Source organism: Tupaia chinensis, unplaced genomic scaffold, assembly GCF_000334495.1.
Source record: "Tupaia chinensis unplaced genomic scaffold, TupChi_1.0 Scaffold000226_1, whole genome shotgun sequence".
Classification (NCBI taxonomy): Eukaryota; Metazoa; Chordata; class Mammalia; order Scandentia; family Tupaiidae; genus Tupaia; species Tupaia belangeri.
The window spans coordinates 7,605,173-7,626,856 of NW_006159701.1; the positions used below are offsets into that span (position 1 = coordinate 7,605,173).

The 21,684-nt window shown below is 52.2% G+C and overlaps 1 protein-coding gene across 1 annotated transcript in view; it reads left to right on the top strand.

Annotated features, from left to right (window-relative positions):
- Positions 1–21,684, top strand: part of HECTD4 (HECT domain E3 ubiquitin protein ligase 4) — a gene marked incomplete at its 5' end in the record, with an annotated part of 148,680 nt that overhangs the window by 121,058 nt on the left and 5,938 nt on the right. Inside the window, 12 exon segments of the mRNA XM_027771636.1 lie at positions 1,419–2,722; positions 4,376–4,583; positions 7,493–7,716; positions 7,815–7,966; positions 8,398–8,504; positions 9,258–9,381; positions 13,481–13,671; positions 15,111–15,257; positions 15,996–16,115; positions 16,799–16,954; positions 18,730–18,833; positions 19,093–19,314. Of these exon segments, the coding sequence (XP_027627437.1) occupies positions 1,419–2,722; positions 4,376–4,583; positions 7,493–7,716; positions 7,815–7,966; positions 8,398–8,504; positions 9,258–9,381; positions 13,481–13,671; positions 15,111–15,257; positions 15,996–16,115; positions 16,799–16,954; positions 18,730–18,833; positions 19,093–19,314 (3,059 nt within the window).

The window sequence follows — 21,684 nt, forward strand, 5'->3', positions numbered from 1 at the left end:
GGCTAAATTCTAGTACCAGCCCAATGCTCTGGGTCTGTAGCCCACTCTCTGACTCTCTGTTAAAAATAAATATACTAGTCCTGAAAGAAAGCTTTCTTGTTGACAAAATGAGAACTAATAAAGGGGAAAAAATTTATTATTTATATTTCTTTGCTATAGGCTGTGTGCACTTGCCTTTGCCAGAGAGACAGAAAGTGAGAAATCACCCTTCGGGGGCATGGCCATGCTGCAGTCCCTTCTTCTCCATTCTCCTCCCAGGACCGTGGGCACACAAGCACACGCACCTGGCGTGAATTTCAAGCCACCGGGTCCAGGACTTGAACTGCAGTCGGCCATGTAGGAGTCCAGCGATGTAACCATTACACCATCTGCTGGTCCCCTAACGAAGGAATTTAAAAGCAAGAATTTTTCAATGTGTGTTTCCATGCTGTTTGGTAATATTGGATTGTGCTCCTTAAAAGTGAGCAATTTGTGCTTGGAAAACATTGTTCTAGTGACTCGTCACCAAGGTATTCGATAATCTAATGAGGCAGAAGATATCGTGTGAGGTGGGATGGGGAGGGGTTGGTCGCAGGTAGAAAACTGGTACTTGGGAAGAGTAAGTGTAGTGTCCGTTGCACATGACTGTAGTTAATGATGAGAGAGTGTGTTTCTTTCTTTCTTCTTTTTTTTTTTTTTAATTTCCCAGAGGGTGCATGCACTCACTGGTGTGAGAGAAATAGGAAAAGCAAGAAAGCGCCTTCCATAGGGCATGATCACACCACAATCCCTTCTCTGTTTTTCCCCACTTTTGAGACTTCGGATGTGCTCATACGCAGGCCCAGTGTGTTTTTCCAGACAGCCACTGAGCCAGGACTGAATGGTGCAGGTGGCCATGTGGGATCCAGCCTCCTTAACCACCAGACCATTGGCTGGCGTGTATCAAAATAAGTAGAAGAGAAACATGTGTTTCAAAATAGCTAGAAGAGAGGATTTTGAATTGTTTTCACCACAGAGAAATGCTAGGTGTGCTGATTACCCTAATTTGATCATTATATTTTGTATACATGGATCGAAACTTCGCCCTGTACCCTATAAATACGTGTCAATTAAAAAGAAAAGAAAAAGTAAAACAAATGATGACGTGTGCCTGAGCTCCGGAAATGGGCTGATGTGCTGACATACAGCATAGAGGAGCAGGCCATACCCCAGGTCCTGCCAGCTCTGAACCCTGGCCCTTCCTCTGGCACCATCCAACCTAGGGCCGTGCTTCAGTCCCTTGAGCCTCTGTTTCTTTATCTGTACGACAGGGAGGAATAACACAGTTACTGTTCACAGCATGGTTTTGACAGTTGAATCTGTGCAAATGTTTAGAAGGGTGTCTGGCGTGTCATAAGCACTGCTTGTGTGACTACTGTCACTATTTTATGCTTGCTCAGGAAACTTCCTATGGACCACGGACATGGCGGCCTGTGTCAAGGAGCTGGTGTTCCATCTGCTGGCGGAGCTCCTGCGCACAGTGCACGCGCTGGAGCAGAGGAAGCACCCCGCCGGCCTGTCCTCCTCCATCGCCCTGCAGCTGAACCCCTGTCTGGCCATGCTGATGGCCTTGCAGTCGGAACTGCACAAGCTCTATGATGAGGAGACCCAGAGCTGGGTCTCTGGTGGTGCCTGTGGGGGCTCTGGGGCAGGAGCAGCCAGCGACCAGGGAAGGTTCTCTACGTACTTCCATGCACTCATGGAAGGGTGCCTGGCGGTGGCTGAAGTGACCCTGCCCACCAACATGAGTGTCACGGCCAGTGGGGTGGCCTCCACAACCGCCCCAAACCTCAGCGACTCATCCTCTTCCTCGTCATCCTCCCCCGGACAAACGCCGCAGAGCCCCAGCCTGTTGTCCAAGAGGAAGAAGGTCAAGATGAAGCGGGAGAAGGCCTCCTCCTCAGGGAAGCGGCAGTCCTCCCGCATGGTGGACTCAGACTCCACTGTGCTCAGCATCGGAGGCAGCAAGCCCGAAGACATGCTGTGGTTCCACCGGGCCCTCACCTTGCTCATCATTCTCCGGCACCTCACCAGGAAGGACCCACAGGGGCTGGGTGTAACCAGTGACGCCATCGCCGATGCCTGCCAGGCCCTGGTGGGCCCCACTGCCCACAGCCGCTTGCTGGTGATCTCGGGGATCCCCACTCACCTGGATGAGGCCATTGTCAGAGGTGCTATTCGCAAGGCCTGCAATGCCCACGGTGGGGTCTTCAAGGATGAGATCTACATTCCGCTGCAGGAGGAAGACCCCAAGAAGCCGAAAGACAAGGCGGAAGGTGGGGAGAAAGTTGAGCCAGAGAAGGCCCTGGGCTTCCCCAGCACAGACAGCTTGGAGGTCAGCACATCCAGCAGCCTGACCCCTGCTGTGAGCATCAGCGCATCGGCCTCCACCAGCCAGGCCTCCATCTGCAGCTCCCAGGGCATCTCGCAGACCATCAGCGACCTCTCTGTGGACCCACTGCCCTCAGGCCTCGAGCTGCCCATCCCCCCTGGCTTGCTGGAGCCCCACGTGGTGTCCAGCCAGGAGAGCCTGGACATTTCCCTGTGTAGCACCGGCAGCCTGGGCAGCCTAGGCAGCCTGGGGGAGGCCCTGGACAATGCAGAGACAGCCTCAGTGTCAGACGTGGGTTCTATGTACACAGTCACATCCCTGGACAACCAGTCCCTCACGGCACGGCCCATCAAAGGCTTCGCGGTGGTAGAGGTAACAATTCTCAGGCCTTAGTGCCACAAAAATCATGACCAAGTTGAGTCCCCTGGCCTCCTTATGCCTTCCAAAGTCGTTTCCGAGGGTTAGCTAAGAGGTAATGTTGGAGCTCTTGGGGGCTTCCTGGGGCAGCTCCTGGAACTGGCAGAATGGTCCTGCTTGAGGCAACTCCTCTAAGAGCGATACCACAAGTGATGTCATGGAGGAAATGCCCTTTACTGCCAAGCGTGGGAGGGAGGCAGGGAACTCCAGGAGCTGAGCGTTCATGACGGGTGGGCTTTACCTGCTGCATTTCCACCTCAGGACTCCCTCGTATGTTGGTTTTTTTTTTTAAGATTAATTTATTTATTTATTCATTCATTCCTTCATTTTAATTTGACCAGAGAGAGACACAGAGAGAAGAAAGTGAGAAAGCAAGCCACCAGGTCCAGGACTGGAACCGTGATCAGCCATGTGGGAGTGTTCAGCGCCTTAACCACCATGCCACCTGCTGGTCCCCCCTCATATGTTTATGAGTGGCCTTGGGTTGCTTTCCATGTCACCAGTGGCAGGAGGCATGCATAAACACTCTTGCTGTTCTGTTCAAGGCAGTTCTGAGTTTCACATGGTGTGTGCATTGCTTGATCATTTTCCCTTTGAAGATCCAATGTGGGGAACCAGCAATTAGCGTAATGGCTATGTCGCTGGACTCCCACGTAGTCGACCGCAGTTCGCATCCCGGACCTGGTGGCTTAAAACTCACACCGGGCGTGTGTGCGTGCGTGCCCAAGATCCCGAGAGGAGAATGGAGGAGAAGGGATTGCGGTGTGACCATCCGCCCTGGGGGGTGATTTCTCGCTTTCTGTCTCTCTGTCTCTCTCTGTCTGTCTGGCGAGCGCACGCGCCCTATAGCAACAAAATCTCTCAAAAAAAAAAAAAAAGATCCAATGTGTTTCTCTCTCTCTTTTTTTTTTTAAAGAGAGATTTTTGCTATAAGGTACATGCACTCGCTGGAGAGACAGAGACGGTGAGAAATCACCCCCCCCAGGGGGAGTGGCCATGCTGCAATTCCTTCTCCTTCATTTTTCTCTCGGTATTTTGGGCATGTACTCACACGTGCCTGGCATGAGTTTTAGGCCGCCAGGTCCGAGACTTGAACTGAGGTTGACCACGTGGGAGTCCAGCAACATAACCATTATGCCATCTGCTGGTCCCCCTGATGTGTTTCTTATACCCCCTTGTTGAAAAATCTTGCATCCCGTGTGTTCCTGCACCCTGCGCAGTAGGAGTCAGCCTGGGAAGTAACACTGTCCCCCTCGGTGCACATGTAGCAACAGCACCCGGTGGAAACTCCCAGCCAGCGGTTTCTCAACTAGAATCACTTCTGTGAACCCATCGGCCTCCTTCCTGGGGACTTCCTCAGAGCCAGGTGTGGACTTTAAATCCCTGGACTTCAGAGTAAGCTATAGACCTGGCCAGGGTTTCGTGACAGAGATCCCCAGTGAGTCGTCCCTTACACATCGCCATGGTCGGCACGTGAGAGTTTTTCAGGAAGGCGAGCTCACCCATGTCGGGCAGAAGGTTCCAGGGAAAGGTGGGAGGGGAAGAAGTCCATCCATGCTGAGTGATTGGTGACTGTTCAAATCCTGACCCTTTTCCTTGTTCACACAGATCAGATCCCGAGCCAAAATTGAGAAAATTCGAGCCAGTTTGTTTAACAATAATGATCTGATTGGCTTGTCAAGTTTGGATGGTGAAGATGAATTGATGGAAATGTCAACGGAGGAGATTCTAACTGTATCTGTAGTGAATCAGAGTTTGTTCGATACTCAAGGGAGCCCAGGGTTAGAAGATTATTTCAATGATAAATCAATTAAAGGTGAGTTATGATATTTTCAACTTATTTTTTGAAGCGCTTTTAGATTTACTGGAAAAAAAAACTGAGTAAAAACTTCCACATTTCAAAAAATTTTTATTTATTTATTTTATTATTGTTATTTGTATTTTTTAAAAATGTGACCAGAGAGAGAGAAAGGGGAAGAGAAAGCAAGCCGCCGTAGTCTGGGACCCAGACTGCAGTTGGTCACGTGAGAGTCTGGCACCCCAACCGCCACACCACCTTCCAGCCCCTCCTTCCCCAGTTTTTAACTTCTTGTGTTAAAGAGCAATGTCAGAGCCACTCTCGAGGGCTACAGATTTTGAAAATGATTTGGGATATTGGGGAGATGAGACAAAAGGCTCGCTGTTTGCTGTAGGTGCCTGGTTGTGTGCATCTTTGTGTGACCTACAGAGGACATTCCTACTCTCTGCCTGAAGGGTCCTGGAAGTCACCAGAGCATCTAGAGCCACCCAGGAATGGCTTTGCTGTGACCTGCCTCAGGATGGAATATGGGCTTGCATTCAAATTACTGTTTTCTCCTTGTTGACCCAGGCTTCCCCTTGGTCAAGTTCAAGTGTGTTTTTGTGTTTCGTTCTGCGTACCAGAATGTCCCTGGCACATTGCCGGTAACTGGTGGGCCCTGTACATGAGGACAGGTGGTTAAGGCGCTGAACTCCCACATGGGACCGCAGTTCAAGCATGGGACCTGGTGGCTTAAAAATCTCACTAGGCGTGTGTGCCCCAAATCATGAGAGGAACTGGAGGAGAAGGGATTGTGGCATGGCCATCCCCCGAGGGGTGATTTCTCATTTTTCTTCTCTCTCTTTCCTACAAGCCTATGTGCCCTATGGCAGAACCTTAAAAAGAAACAAAAAACCTGGTTCCTGGGGAAAAAGAGGTTCCAGCTCTTTTGTCACCAAGTCCCATTTTCCAGCCCTTTTGTCCTTGTGTCATTCTGTTGGCTCTTTTGGACACTGTTTATTGTTTTTCTGCCAGAATGCATGCGCTCTCCAAAGAGAGAGAGACAGAGGAGGGGGGAGGCAGAGATAAGGAGAAAGCACCTCCTGGGGGCGGGGGCAGTGGTCACACCGCAGTCCTTTCTCTTACATTTCTCTGTCCTGCCAGGATTTGTGGCTCACAGATGCCCAGCATATTCTTCAGGCTCCTAGGGCCAATTATGTGGGGGTCTAGCTCCCATAACCTCTAGTCCGGGGGCTCCTCCTCAAAAAAAAAAAAAAATATTTATCAAGACCAGCAGGTGATGTGGTGGTTAAGGCACTCGATTCCCACATGGCTGACCACAGTTTGAGTCTCAGACCCAGCAGTGTGAAAATCACACCAGGCGTGTGTGTGAGCATGTCCAAAGTCCAGGAGGAGAATGGGGAGTAGGCATTGCAGTATGGCTATCCTTCCTGGGGGGTGATTTCTCACTTTCCCTCTCCCTGTCTCTCTCTGGAGAGCACACTCGCCCTATGGCAAAAACCTAAGAAATAAAATTGAAGAAGATTATTTATCTTGGGCCAGCCCTGTAGCGCGGAGGGTAAGCCCTATACATAGGAAGCTGGATCCCACGTGGCCAACTGTGGTCTGACTCCCAGAGCTGGCAGCTTGAAAAACATGCCAGGTAAATAAATGTGTGCTTGTCCAAAGGCTGGCAGGATTTTGAGCGGAAAGAAGGAAGAAGGATTGCAGCGTGATCACACCCCAGCAAGGGGTGCACTTGCTCTCTCTTGCGTGTTCTATCTCTCTGGTGAGTGTATGCACTCTCTGGCAATATACATTTAATATATGTATATATTTATATATGTGTTTATTCCACCTGAGTTGTTTGGTATCTCCTTAAATCTGGCCTGGTGCTGAAGGGCGTGCCTCAGTGGCCCCCTCGGTCTTTTCATTGGGATTTTGTCCCTCAGCTGTGGGCTGCTCACGTGGTGGATGGGAGGTATAACGTCTGCTTACAGGAAGCCTGGGGTCTTTCCCAGAATGCATACTGGGAATCTGAATTCCATTTCAGTTCCTGATTCTCTTGTAGTCAGAGCTTCCCCGTGGGGGACTGGTTGCTCGGTAACGCAGGCATTTGCCTCATCACGGCCAAGGGCCTTCCACAGCAGAGACTTTTTTAGGCCGTGGCTCCGCTGAGTCAGTATGTAGAGGTCCACCTCCCCTTCCACACACCTATCTTCCCCCCCCCAGCCCGAATGCGCTGGAGTTGCCCCTCCTCCCCCGGGCCTGCCCTGGGTGAGAGGGAGCCAGCGCAAGGAAGACCAGGAAGGGCAGAGTGATGAGCCGGTGGGCACAGCTCCCAGGTTGAGACCTTCGGCCCAGAGCGGACAGAGGCTCATCAGTGGCCCCGGCAAGGCAGTGCGTTTAGGATGGAAGCATCTGCGTCTTACCGAGTGCTCCTGGTGGGTTTTCTCACCTGCTCATTGCGCCAGTTTAATAACTCAGAACTCGTTCACAAATGCGTGCTTGGCACTGCACATACCTGCTGCAGTTGGTCAGTTCCTCGGGAATTGCCTGTGCCGTACACATGTAAGTTCAGGTCGGTGGGACTGCCAGAGCAGGCCCAAGTGTGCAGCAGCTCAACCCATGTTTATTTCTAGCACATGTGAGACTGCAGAATGAGCACCGAGGCAGGCCAGCACTGAGTTGGGGACAATTACCCCTGTAGCCAGCATAGGGGACGAGGGCTGAGAGCCACACCTTATGACCAAGAAGTCAGGGCCTGAAACAGCAGTGTTGCCCAAAGAAGGGAAGCCCAGGTCCTGGTGGACAGCTCGCCACCCCACTCCCTGCCCGCTACTCACCTTCCAAAACGAGAGGTTTATGAAATACAAAGGCTTGCAGGGCTCGCACAGACAGCGTGTGTTCCCAGCAGAATCATTTACCCTCCCTGTGTTCTGTGACAGGTGAGAAGCTGGTGCCCGGGGCCCGAGAGGTCCTGACGGAAATATTTAAGAGCTGTGCCCACTCAGAGCAGACGCTGAGCCTGACTCCAGCAAAGCCTATCAGAGTCTCCGACATTTACCTCAGCAAAGAGCAGATCAACTCCCAGACCCCAGGCAACCTCCTCCACCTCTTCTTCACCAATGTCCGACCTCCAAAAAAGGTGCTAGAGGACCAGCTCACCCAGGTAGCCGCCTCTCCCTGCTCTCCCCGCCCCAGATCTGTGCTAGGCCTCAGGTGCCCGCAGGGTGAGCCTGACAGCCCCTCCCGCTGTCGTGCCTGCAGATCCTCAGGAAGTATGGTGTGCCAAAGCCCAAGTTTGACAAGACCAAGTACAGCAAAGCCGGGAAGGAGCAGCACCCCGTGAAGGTGGTGAGCACCAAGCGGCCCATCACCAAGCCACCAGCCAAGGACAAGGCCGTGCTCAACAGTGTCAGGTGTGCACCCAAGGGCCTCAAGCAGGCTGCTGCCGGAGGCTGTGGGCCTCTGTGAGGTGCCACATCTGGCTACAGAGCAGTTAAAATGTGGCAAGTGTGACCAAGGAGCTGAGTTGTGATTGTATTCCATGTGAATTAAGGTCACCTTAAGTTGCTACTCCTGGCTGCTGGTCACATTATTGGACAGTGCAGCTCCAAAGTGCATAGAAAGAATGTTTACAGCGAGCTGCTTCAGGATTTTTCACATTTCAGAGCATTCATTTGTTCACATAATCGGCTCAGTCAATTTTTCTCACTCAGAAAAATAGGTGAGCTTGCACCCAGCCTGTGGGAGCCAGAAAGCTCAGAGCGGGGGCAGCAGGGAAGGTGTGAACTGGGGCCTGTGCGAGGCTGCACTTGTCCTACTCTAATTGCAGTGCTTTGGTCCACAGCAGGACTGCCTTAAGTGAGAAGAAGCCAACCGTAAAGCCAAAGTCACCAGAGAAGAGCAAACCAGATGAAAAGGACCCAGAAAAGTCACCCACCAAAAAACAAGAAGGTGAATGAGCAGCTCAGGGCTGATGCAGATTCAAGACCTGCTTCCGTCCTAGAGACAGGGCTGCCCGCCACAGGATGGGCCTCTTTGCTTTGGCCTGACTAGCTGGTCTCCCAGTAGGAGGACCTTTGGTTTGGTTTTGGGTTTTACATTCGCTTGGGTTTTGGCTTAGGGTGGCATTTCCAAAGGCGTTGGGAGATATTCCTGGCCAATGCCAAGCAATTGCCCCAGGATGCTACATATTTGATGGCCATAAACTTCAGAAGGTAAAAGTGGCAGCTCCAGAAATACCATACACCCAAGAGGAGGAGTGGATGATTGTGATGGAAAGGGAAGATTTGGGAACTTGCTGAGAAATGTTCTTCTAGAAGGCACTTGCCAAAGCTAGTGACCTGCTCAGGAGCAGTAGACTCTAGGCTTTCTAGTGGCTCTTGAAAGCAGAGCTGGAGAAAGCTATTCTTGTTGTCTTGAATATTGCTTTGTCATTCGGGGATGTTTCTGAGACTTAAAGAAAAGAGATGCAGGGATTCCTTGATTCCTTGGAGGTTGGTTCCCTGGAGACTTGTCACATGAGGAGGGTATGCGTGTACTATAGGCTGTGGGTAGAGATGGCAAGATAACGGACTCTGGAGTTGTGGGAAATACAAGGGGATTTACGTGCATCGGGCCCGAAAGAGTGCAACCAGAGTGTGCATGCGGGCCACGTGGTGTGCCGTTCCTACCTTATTCCTAACGGTGTATTCACTTTTCCTTTAGTCCCTGAGGAAAAATATCTGACTTTGGAAGGATTTCACAAATTTGTCATTGATCGAGCCAAGCAAGACATCCGCAGCGTCTGGAGGGCGATTTTGTCCTGTGGTTATGATCTTCATTTTGAGAGGTAAGAAGGTTGCCCCTCAACTCAGTTGATACCTTGTGAAAAAAATTGTCTTCAGCCAGTAGTTGCTTTACCAAGAAAATACTTTTGAGGAACAGTCCTTCTTCCCTATTTGTAATCCCTTCTGAGTTATTTCCTCCTTTTTCATAATATTAAGTGGGTTCTCTAACCCATTTGAAAACAAATCCAGTTCTTTTCCTTTTAACTCTTGACTTAGGCCCTGCACTAATCAGCTAGGGCTGCCGTAACAGAACTCTGGGGGGCTTGAACAACAGATGTTTATTTTCTCACAGTTCTGGAGGCTGGAAGTCCAAAATCAAGGTGTCAGAGGTTGGTTTCTCCTGAGGCCGCTCTTCATCCCTAGTTGATGACTGCCTTCTCACTGACCTTCACTCAGTGTTCTCTGGGTCTGTGTGCCTGTGCCTTAATCTCTTCCTTAAAGGACATCAGAGCTGTTGGAATTTAGGGCCTATCCATATGGCCTCATGTAAACTTAATTCCCTTCTTAAAGACCCATCTGCAAACACAGTCGCTCGGGAGACTTGGGTTTCAACACATGAGCTTGGGAATGGGAGGGTACAGTTCAGTCCATACACAAGACAGTGTCCTATCCAAAGCTTCTTTTCCTTGAAGTCACACTTTTCTGCTAGTGTCCATTGCCCTCCATCCTCTCAGGCAGGGGCACAGCGAGGCCACTGCTCACCAGATTCTAGGGCCAGGCAAATACAGTCTCCCCTTTCTGGCTCTAAGGGAGCCCCGAGCAGGCAAGATGTTTGCAAGACAAGAGAAACTCAGCTCACCCACCACCCAAGCAGGATGACATGGGACTCCAGGAGAATGGTGGCCAGACACGGGCCAGCTTGAACCTCCCTTTTCAGAGTTGAGAGATGCACTCATGCTTGGCACCAGCATTTTGTACCCTCATTGGCAGCTGGGAGTCAACCCTTGAAGGGTCTTGCTTTTATGGTGGCAAGTTTTCTGACCTTGACTTATAAATCACAAAGGGGATGACTTGGGGGACAGAGGGGTCAAAAGTAGCACCACCAATTTTGGACTGAAAATGCATGTGAACTGGGAAGGGATGGGGATGCAAGCTGATCCTGTGGTGAGGCATTAATAGTAGTTGAAGGGCTCATCCAAGTGTGGCCTGGGAGCTGAGGGCTTCCCTGACCTATCCTGCCCTCATCATCTACACAAGACTTGCCTAAGGGAGGCCCAAGGCACCTGCCTGGGTCGGCCAGCCTGGAGTGGAAGCCCTGCTAAGGAGGAGTCGCAACTGAATCTGAGCAGTCCATGGGTGGAACCAAGGTGCCTATAGCAAGGAGAGACCTGATGGCATCCCCTCTCCTCTCCCTGTGGCAGCCCATTCTGGGGTGTCACACCAATGTGACGTATAGTCACCAGAGCTACCATGGGCTCTGGAGCTGGAGGTTCAGCCAGGCCCCTGCCGACCCACTGGCCAGCTTGCCAACCCTCCTTAGGTTGATAGCTTGACATTTGTGGAAGGAGGACTTAGCCCTTTACTGTAAAGTTCATGCAGTGTACAAACGCAAGCAGGAATCCTATGACTTGGTGCCCAGGGGTCATTGCTTCTGTAAACGTTTCCCCCAGCATCATTCTAGAGGTTGATTTTTCACAGTGGGACCAGACAAGACACACTGCTCTGCAGTCTGCGTCTTTTACTCCACGTCGTCCCGTGTGACTCCACTCGATCATGTTCAAGGCTGCCCAGCATTTCCTCATCAGTGCAGTGTGACTCCTCCAGCTCATTTCTAGTGACGGGGCGTTGGGCTGTGTCTGGGGTTGCTGTGACAGTGCAGCCCTGCAGCGATGCCCTCACGAGCACACCTTGGCCTATCTGTCCCAACAACTCCATAGGGAAATCTGGATGGAGGTTGACTGGGTGAGGGTAGATGTCAGTAACACCCACGGCTGACACCATGTAAATGGAATGTGCCGGCCTTGTGCCACGTGCTTCCCAGGCACCCTCTCACTGAGTTCTTGTGATAATATGGGCTGAACCATTCTGAACTCATTTCAGGGCATTAAAAAAAATGAAGCTTAGGACTGGCTCTGTAGCCTAGTTAAGGGAGCAGGATTCCATGGCTGACCATGGTTCAAATCTCAGCCAGCCCCCGTGGCATAAAAACTCTCCAGGCACATGCGCATGCATGCTCCAAATCCTGACAGGATGGAGAGATGGAAGAGAAGAGAGTACAGTGTGACCACACCTCATGGGTCATGGGGGGGGGGGTGCACTCGCTCGCTCGCTCTCTCTCTCTGTCAAGTACACATACCCTCTGGCAATTAAAAAAATAAAGGGGCTCAGGAAGTGGGCATACTTTTTGCTGCAGTCACCATGTAGCCCAGATCTCACCTCAGGACTTGGAACCTCCCCCGTAGTATGAGCATGGGAGAGAAGCATGCATGGATGGTGCTGCAGGCCCGCCAGAGGGTGCACGTTGGCACTCCCTGCAGCACGCTGAGCATGGCCTGCACATTTGGAAGTGCTCTCTGCCATGTGTGCAAGCAGTCTGAGCACCCAGAAACAACTTGAGGTCAAGGCGCTTTTTTTTTTTTTTTTAAAGAATTACTTTACTTAGGGACCAGCAGTTGGCATAATGGCTATGTCATTGGACTTCCATGTAGTTGACCGCAGTTCAAGTCCTGGACCCAGTGGTTCAAACTCATGCAGGCGCATGTGCGTGCGTGCCCAAGATCCCAAGAGGAGAAGGGATTGCGGCGTGGCCATCCTCCCTGGGGGGGGGGAAGGGGGAGGGATTTCTCACTTTCTGTTTCTCTGTCTCTCTCTGTCTTTCTGGTGAGCACATGTGCCCTATAGCAAAAACCTCTTCAAAAAAAAAAAAAAGAATTACTTTATTTAGGGTCAGCAGGTGGCATGGTAGTTAAGGTGCTGAACACTCCCACATGACCGACCACAGCTTGAGTCTCAGGCCTGCTGGCTTGACCACCCCTCAGGGGGCGTGGGGGGGGGGGGTGCACTCGCTCGCTCGCTCTCTCTCTCTGTCAAGTACACATACCCTCTGGCAATTAAAAAAATAAAGGGGCTCAGGAAGTGGGCATACTTTTTGCTGCAGTCACCATGTAGCCCAGATCTCACCTCAGGACTTGGAACCTCCCCCGTAGTATGAGCATGGGAGAGAAGCATGCATGGATGGTGCTGCAGGCCCGCCAGAGGGTGCACGTTGGCACTCCCTGCAGCACGCTGAGCATGGCCTGCACATTTGGAAGTGCTCTCTGCCATGTGTGCAAGCAGTCTGAGCACCCAGAAACAACTTGAGGTCAAGGCGCTTTTTTTTTTTTTTTTAAAGAATTACTTTACTTAGGGACCAGCAGTTGGCATAATGGCTATGTCATTGGACTTCCATGTAGTTGACCGCAGTTCAAGTCCTGGACCCAGTGGTTCAAACTCATGCAGGCGCATGTGCGTGCGTGCCAAAGCCCCCAGGGGGGAAGGGGTTGGGGGCCATCCTCCCTGGGGGGGGGGAAGGGGGAGGGATTTCTCACTTTCTGTTTCTCTGTCTCTCTCTGTCTTTCTGGTGAGCACATGTGCCCTATAGCAAAAACCTCTTCAAAAAAAAAAAAAAGAATTACTTTATTTAGGGTCAGCAGGTGGCATGGTAGTTAAGGTGCTGAACACTCCCACATGACCGACCACAGCTTGAGTCTCAGGCCTGCTGGCTTGCCTCCTTGTTTTCCTTCTCTCTGTGTGCCTGTCTTTCTCTGGTCAAATGAAAATGACTGAATGGATAAATAAGTAATTCCTTTATTCAATAAAATATTTACTTTATTTAACTCTATTTATCCATTTATTTATTTATTTTAATTTGACCAGAGAAGAATAGAGTGAGTACATAAGTGAGTGAGTGAGTGAGAGAGAGAGAGAAAGTGAAAAAGCAAGCTGTCAGGTCCAGGATTCGAACCGCGGCCAGCCATGTGGGAATCCAGCGCCCATATCTACCATACCACCTACTGGCCCAAACGCCCTCTTCTATGTGCTTGGGAGTGGGGACATGGCTCTGTGAGAGCCAACACCCTGTGACACTACCCCAACCTGCCCTTCTTCCCTCCTGGTCTCCAGGTGCGCCTGCATTGATGTCCGACATGCCCAGAAGGCCTCCAGGAAGTGGACCCTGGAGATGGACGTGGCGCTCGTGCAGTATATCAATCGGCTGTGCCGCCATCTCGCCATCACACCTGCTCGGCTCCACCCCCATGAGGTGTATCTGGACCCCGCGGATGCCTCCGATCCCAGAGTGGCCTGTCTCTCTAGTATGTGGCCCCTGAGGCTACCCCTCCCCGGCTGTCTGGTTGGGGCCCGCCCCATCACTGTGGGTGTTTAGAAGGGCTGGATGCCATGGAGACATCCACTGAAGAAATGCTTATGCACACCTGCTAAGAGCCATGTGTGCGGAAGAGGGAGCTGATAAAACTGGGAGGGTGCCGGCCCCTTTGCACAGGGGTTAAGCACTGTGCAGAGGAAGCCGAGTCCCACATGCTGGTTGTGGTTTGAATTCTGTCCCTTGTGGCAACATCCCAGATGCACGTGCGTGCAGGATCCTGACTAGGTGGAGAACTGAAGGAAGGAGGTGTGGTGTGACCAGGCCCTGTTGAAGGGCTTTCTCCCTCTCTCTTCTCCTTGCACACATGCACTATCATGAATAAAGGGGAAAAAAATTAAAAAGAAAAAACAATAGTGAGAGAAAGATAAGAAACTGATTATGGCCAAAGCAGCTCAAGACCCTTTCAGTGTGCCTTCCAGAACGTCAAGCAACAGACATAGATATGGAGCAGCCCAAGGTGCTGTCCCCCCCTGCCATGGCCAGGCCTAGGCAACACTGAGGCCACTGCCGTTGGCAGTGAGAAAGGTCCCGTAGTCTGATAAGCTGCAGCAAAGGCATTATCCTTCATTAAAAGCTAGGAATGGGGACCAGCAGTTAGCGTAATGGCTATGTTGCTGGACTCCCACGTAGTTGACCGCAGTTCATGTCCCGGACCCGGTGGCTTAAAATTCACACCGGGCGCGTGTGCGTGCGTGCCCAAGATCCCGAGAGGAGAATGGAGGAGAAGGGATTGCGGTGTGACCATACCCCCTGGGGGGTGATTTCTCGCTTTCTGTCTCTCTGTCTCTCTCTGTCTTTCTGGTGAGCACACGCATCCTATAGAAAAAACATCTCCAAAAAAAAAAAAGCTAGGAATGCACACACAAAACAGGTTAGTGCCCACGAGTCCATCACTGGAGAGCAAGCTGTGGAGAGTAGAGGCAGGCAGCCTGTGCACTGGCTCCCCTGGAGACCGAGGAGTGGAGGTGGGCAAGAAGTCTCAGTCTCTCACAGTGGAGAGGAGTCAGCTGCGAGGGTGCCTGCTGCAGTGTCCTGGTTTAGGTATATGACCTTACCATTGAGGAGGCTGGGTGAAGGTACCAACTTCTCATAGTCTGATTACTTCAAAATACAGGGGTAAATAGTACAGTACACAGCCTGGCATGACCCGGGGAAGGCCGGGGCCCTCGGATTCCTCAGGAGCCAGCAGCTCCTGGCCGGCTCTGCTTCTGCCCTCTGCTTCTGCCTGACACAGCTCAGAGTGGACACCCCACTCTGTCACGTAGCATCTCCTCTCGCCAGCGGCAGGGACCACCTGGGTTTGTCTGCAAATGGCAGGTCCCAGTGTAGCTCGCTGAGACCCAGCCTGCCCGCCCGTCCTGCCCACAGACGTGCCCATCGAGAGCCTGCGCCTGCGCTTCGCCCTGCTGCAGTCCCTCAACACCACGCTGGAGACCTTCTTCCTGCCGCTGGTGGAGCTGCGCCAGACGCCCATGTACAGCCACAGCATCGCCGCCCTGCTGAAGGAGGCCAAAGGTCAGTGCCCAGCCTGCCCAGCCTGGCAGGGAGCCAGGGCCAGAAGTCACGGGCAGAGTCCTCAGGCCATCGCCTGGCCTCCAAGTTGACTGCCGAGGAAGATAGCCATCGCCCCAGCCATGCACCAGCAGGTCTCTCTCCCCGCACGACCCACCCCCACCCCCGGAAACAGCTTTAATCACCGAAGTAGCACATACGCTGAAAAAGAGCAGCTTCTCAGTTTTCAAGTTATTCAGAAACATAAAGCATATAAAGTTAAAACTCTCTCTCATTATATGTCCCCCACATCCCTTTATCCCAGAGGTGACCATTACTAACAGATGAGAACGTGTTCGTCCAGATTTTCATTCCATAAGTAAAAAGATGCATTACACGGTTTTTTTTTTTTTTTTTTTTTTTGTCATCCTTTGAAGTTTTTGTCTCCCCCCAAATAGAAGTCATTTCATGTGTGACACCTGTAACTTGTTTCCAATGGCTCTGGAAGCCAGGTGTCCCCAGGGATGACAGGGTTGAAGAGTATCTACTATGCATTTTGCATTTGGATAGATACTACCACTCGCCCTCCCCAAGTCAGGGCCCGTTTACGCTCCTATCTGCATGGCGCGGGAGTGGGACCTGAAGAGCAGGTGTCCCAGAGGAACAGGGCCTCACAGGAAGGGCCTGAGAGAGGGCCCAAAGCGGGCACTGTGGCCTCCATGGGGCTCTATTCAAGCTTCTGTCCCACATTCCTCTCTTCAGGGCTGATCTTCTACGACACGAAGGTAACAGTGATGAACCGAGTGTTGAACGCCACCGTGCAGAGGACAGCAGACCATGCAGCGCCTGAGATCACCTTGGACCCACTGGAAATCGTGGGAGGTAGGGTCGGCATAGAGACCAGAAATGCCAAATAACAGCAGGCTTCTAGAACATAAAAAGAAACCTCTAGAAGGAGTCCAGGGCTAGCATACTGGTGCCTCATTCACCTGGCTGCTCTATCATCTGCTCTGATGTCCCCGTAGGTGATTACCAACTACAGGGTCACCTCAGGACCCTGCCTTCCAGGGAGCAGCAGGAGCTTAGTTCTCCCTGGGGCCTTGCCTTCCTCAGCTCTCCTCCACCCTAACTGCAGGGCAGGGGAGGGAGTGTAGACTTTATCCTGGGTGTCATGTGCCCCCTGAAACTGGCGTTCCACATCACAGGAAGCGAGGACACTGCTTGGTGCCCAGGGCCTGGGCCGGAGTAGTGGGACATCACAGCAGACAGGAGCAGGAGGGAATGAGAACCAGATGGAGGGTGTAGGAGGGCCTTCTTGAGAAGGCAGATGGAAGCTTCTAGAAGATGAGAAGGAGCTGACCACCTAGAGACCAAAGAGGCAGCTTCCAGGAGCAGGGAACCGTGGTGCTGAAGCACAGAGGTTTTAGGATGTCTCAAAATTAGAGAGAAGGCAGAGGGGCTGGATGAGGGCAGAGGCACATGTGAAGGTCGCCAGGCCGGGGCTGTCTCGCAGTGGGAGGGCTGAGGGTAGCAGCAGGAGGGTTTGATCGACTCTTGCTTTCCAGGGGAAATCAGAGCTTCTGAAAACTCCTACTTCTGCCAGGCTGCCAGGCAGCTGGCCTCAGTGCCCTCATCTCAGCTTTGTGTCAAGCTGGCCAGTGGTGGTGACCCCACGTACGCCTTCAACATCCGCTTCACTGGGGAGGAGGTCCACGGCACCAGTAAGTGGCGACTCCTCCGCGCTCTGCAGCTGGCGGCCGATCCTGCACGTGGCTGGAGGCTCTGTTGAGGTTGTACAGCTTCCTGGGGTTATTTATTTTAGAGCAGGCTGTCCAAAATGGCCTCCGTGTTCTTTTCTTTCTTTAGACAGATTTTTGCTACAGGGCACATGCGCTTGCCAGAGAGACACAGAGACAGAAAGACAGGAAGAGAGAAAGAAATCATCCCCCAGGGGGATGGCCACACTGCAATCCCTTCTCCAATCTCCTCTTGGATTCTGGGCATACACACACACACGCCTGGCATGAGTTTTAAGTTGCCAGGTCCAGGACTTGAACTGCAGTCAACTATGTGGGAGTCCAGCAACATAACCATTATGCCACCTGCTGGTCCCTGGCCTCCATTTTCAAGAGTTAAAGGCACATCCTCACACACTTCTCTGCAGAAGTCAGAATTGCATCTGGAGTGACTGCCAGGTCTAAGATCTTCAGTCTAGCCCCTCAGACTACCCTCAGACTACCTCAGCGTGTGCCCCCAGGCTTGGGGCTAGCAGTCTCTTTCAGGGTGGACCCAGCAGTGGTGCCCTCACTGCTGCTTGGCCTTCTTCCCCAGGAAGCGCCCCTGGCAAAGTTTCTGGTGAAAGTACTGCAGCTGTGAACAGTCTGGGAGAGACAGGGTGTGGGAAGCCTTGGTCGAATGGCACCTGGTATTTGTGCGTGTGCAGGGATGAGGACCAGCAGCCGAGAAAGAGCTCCTGGGTGAGCCTGAGTCATGGCTCACCCCAGCTGTCCAGGAGAGGCCTCCCACTAAATGGAAGAGCCCAATTCCTCCTCAGGTGGGCTCTGGAAGAGGAAGGCTGTCAGAGCAGGAGGAAGCCCCAGTTCCATCTTCTGAGCTGCCCCTACGCCATTACTAGCACCGTCCCCTTAGATGGTGTGGGGAACCCCGCATCCTCTGGGCAGACCTCCCAGCTTCCTGAGAGCTCAGGATGTGCCAGGCCCTTGTGTCCCAAGACATCACTCAGAGTACCAGCATTGACCCATTTCACAGAAAGGAAAACAGATACCAGGCTGTGAGGTTGCTTCTCCAAAGTCAGGAATCTAGCTGGGATCACCAAGCCCCGACCCTTGCATGGCTCTGACCAAACGTGTGGTCACAGCTGTCCTCAGGCTTCCTGACCTCATGTGCCAACAGAGAAATAGCGACGGGAGGGTTTCCACAAGGACAACAAAGGCACACGTCCAAGGGAGCATAGAGGCAGTGAGAGCCGCCTGTGCCCTTTGCCTGTCCTTCTGCACCACCTGCTGCTTCTGCGTGCACTGAACAAACAAGTACTAGGTGGAGTGGGGGTGGTGCTGAGTAAACGGGTGGTCCTGCCTTCAGCCTGACCCAGGGAGCCTGACAGGGCTGGAGTGGACCCCAGCCAGAGAAGGCCTGCAGGCGTGAGGGGCACCCTGTGGAGTGGAGCTGTGTGTAGTCCCCTCTCCTCTTGAAACAGATCTGCGAGGTGGGCCTGACTGCTGTCACTCTCCATCGGATTGGGAGGCGGAGCCTGGCTCAGGGATGTCTGAGTCCAGCAACATCTTGGGGTCTGTTCTAGTGGGTGACAGGGCAGGAGTGACCTCAGGTCTCTCAGTTCTCCCCTGCACCATAACGCAGTGAGGTTGGCAGATGAGATGACAGTACAGGGCCCTCAGGCAAGCTGAGCAGAATGGTCCTACCAAAACCACCACTTGGGGCCAGCCGCTGTGCCCACACAGCCTCCTCTGTCCCGCAGGTGGCTCTTTCCGCCACTTCCTGTGGCAGGTATGTAAAGAACTGCAGAGCTCCTCGCTGTCACTGCTCCTGTTGTGTCCCAGCTCAGCTGTCAACAAGAACAAGGTAAGTTGTGGCCTAGGAAATGAGTCCCCACACTGCAGCAGTGCTCAGGGGTGGTGGCTTGGGGTCACAGGGAGCATGTCCTTATGGACATTAAGCCCCTTTCAACAGCCTTCCTGTCCAGGCAGGGCTGACCGCTCTGCCTGGCTAGGCAAGCCCTGGGATGGTCGTGTCCTTGCAGTGGCTTCTGCCCGCTCACAGAGTGTGGCAGTGTGAGTGGAGGCCCAGGCTCACAGCTGCCTCTGTCCTGCCGCCCCACCAGGGCAAGTACATCCTGACTCCCAGCCCCATCACCTACGGGGAGGAGCAGCTGCTGCACTTCCTGGGCCAGTTGCTGGGGATCGCCATCCGCGCAGACCTGCCCCTTCCCCTGGACCTGCTGCCCTCCTTCTGGAAGACGCTGGTGGGAGAGCCCCTGGACCCTGACCAGGACTTGCAAGAGGCAGATATCCTCACCTACAACTACGTCAAGAAGTTCGAGAGCGTGAGTGATGGGTGCATCTGCTCTGGGGTAGCAGGGGCCTGTTGCCCTCTGTGCCCCTCTGCTAAGGCCTCCCTGGCAAACTGAGCTTCCAGCAAGGATCAATTGGGGTAGCCCAGAAAATATTAGCAATGGCTATCTCCTGGGGATGAAAGCCTCTGGCCACCCCAAGGACACAGCATGGAGCTGCAGGCTGCAGCGTGAGCAGAGGTGGCAAAGCAAACTGCCACGGGCAGGTTTGGTGTCACTTGAAGAGCAGACCTTCCATGGGACCCATCCAGGGTTGAGAAGCTCTTCCTGCCTCTCCTTGTGCATGCTGGGGACACACACCGATGTTGGGGCCACAGCAGCATCTGACTAGGATCTTCCTGGAGGAGAATGTGGCCGGTGCTCAGCTGTGGAGCTACCTGGATCCTTGCATTCACTCAGCAGTCATCAATGAGGTCTTGCTCGCCATGGGCCAGCCTCGGGGTCCCTCTGGGCCTCAGAGAACCTCCAGGCTACTCTCTCCTTTATTCAGGCCAGGAGGGAAGTGAGGCTCAAGAGAGGTGTGCCAGCTTGCCCTCATGGGTGGCTGTGGCTGGGGGCAGAGCCTGGGCCAGTCAGCCTGATGGACCCTGACAACTCTACAGTTGTCCCCTCAGCCACCATTTAAGGGCAGCAGGAGACTAGTAGGTGGCTTCTGAGCAATAACAGGGATGACAATGACTATATGGGTCTTTTCAAATATTAAAGAAGCCGGGGCCGGCAGGTGGCATGGTGGTTAAAGGAACTGGACTCCCACATGGCTGACCACAGTTTGAGTCCCAAACCTGGCAGCTTGCTTTCTCACTTTCCTTTTCTCTGTCTCTCACTGGTCAACTTCAAAAAAATAAAATAAGGACAATGAATAAAATTGAAAAGAAGGTTGAAGAAGAACTGGACTCCCACATGGCTGACCACAGTTTGAGTCCCAAACCTGGCAGCTTGCTTTCTCACTTTCCTTTTCTCTGTCTCTCACTGGTCAACTTCAAAAAAATAAAATAAGGACAATGAATAAAATTGAAAAGAAGGTTGAAGAAGGGGACTGGGTGGCAGTGCAGTGGTAGACCTGGGGAGGGACTCCTTGAATATGCCAGGTGCACACAGGCCCATGACGCAGGGCTGGCAGAGTGGATGGAGGGTTGTGGCATCAAGACCATGTTGGGGGTACTGTTTCTGTCTTGGTCATGAGAGAAATAAGCGAGCATCTAAAAATTGTTTTTAATTAAAATAAAAAGGTCAAAAGGGACACCTATCAGGATGTGTGCATCCTTATCAGGCACTATTCCAAGAAGTCCTGAGACTCCAGGTGGCAGTGAGGGGTCCGCACAGGATGCAAGATGATGCCCAAGCAAATAGTTCAGCCAAGGCTTCAGGCTGAATGTTTTTATTTCATTCATCATTATTATTTTTAATAGCCAGAGGGTACACATGCTCACCAGAAAGAAAGAAAGAGAAAGCACCCCCAATGGGGCATGGTCTTGCCACAATCCTTTTTCCTCCATTTCTTCATCATTTCAGAATTTGGGGCATGCATGTACATGCACCCAGTGTTTTTCAAGCTCCCGGGGGCCAGGATTCGAACTGCAGTCAATCATATGGGATCCAGCTCTCAATGTACAGCACTTAACCACTGTGCTATAGGACCAGCCTAAGGGAAAAATTGTTTAACTATTTTTTTTTTTTGGAGAGATTTTCACTGTAGGGCGCGTGCGCTCGCCAGACAGACAGAGAGAGACATAGAGACAGAAAGCGAGAAATCACCCCCCAGGGGGGATGGTCACGCCGCAATCCCTTCTCCTCCATTCTCCTCTTGGGATCTTGGGCACGCACACACACGTGCCCAGCGTGAGTTTTAAGCCACCGGGTCTGGGACACGAACCGCGGTTGACTACGTGGGAGTCCAGCGACATAGCCATTACGCCAACTGCTGGTTCCCATGTTTAACTATTAACTCTATTTTTAAAACTTATTTATTTGTTGTTATTTATTTTTTAATTTGATCAGAGAGAGACAGAGAAAGAAAGGGAAAGTGAGAAAGCAAGCTACCGACTCTGGGACTCGGACCACAGTTAGCCATGTGGGAGTCCAGCACTTTAACCACCATGCCACTTACTAGCCCCCATTATTATTATTTTTTAATTTGCTATGGGGCATGTGCCCTTACCAGAGAAAGACAGAGACGGAGAAAGTGAGAAAGCAAGCTACCGACTCTGGGACTCGGACCACAGTTAGCCATGTGGGAGTCCAGTAACTTAACCACCATGCCATCTACTGGCACTAATTATTCACTCTCTTTTAAAAAAATTTTATTGGGACCAGCAGTTGGCGTAATGGCTATGTCGCTGGACT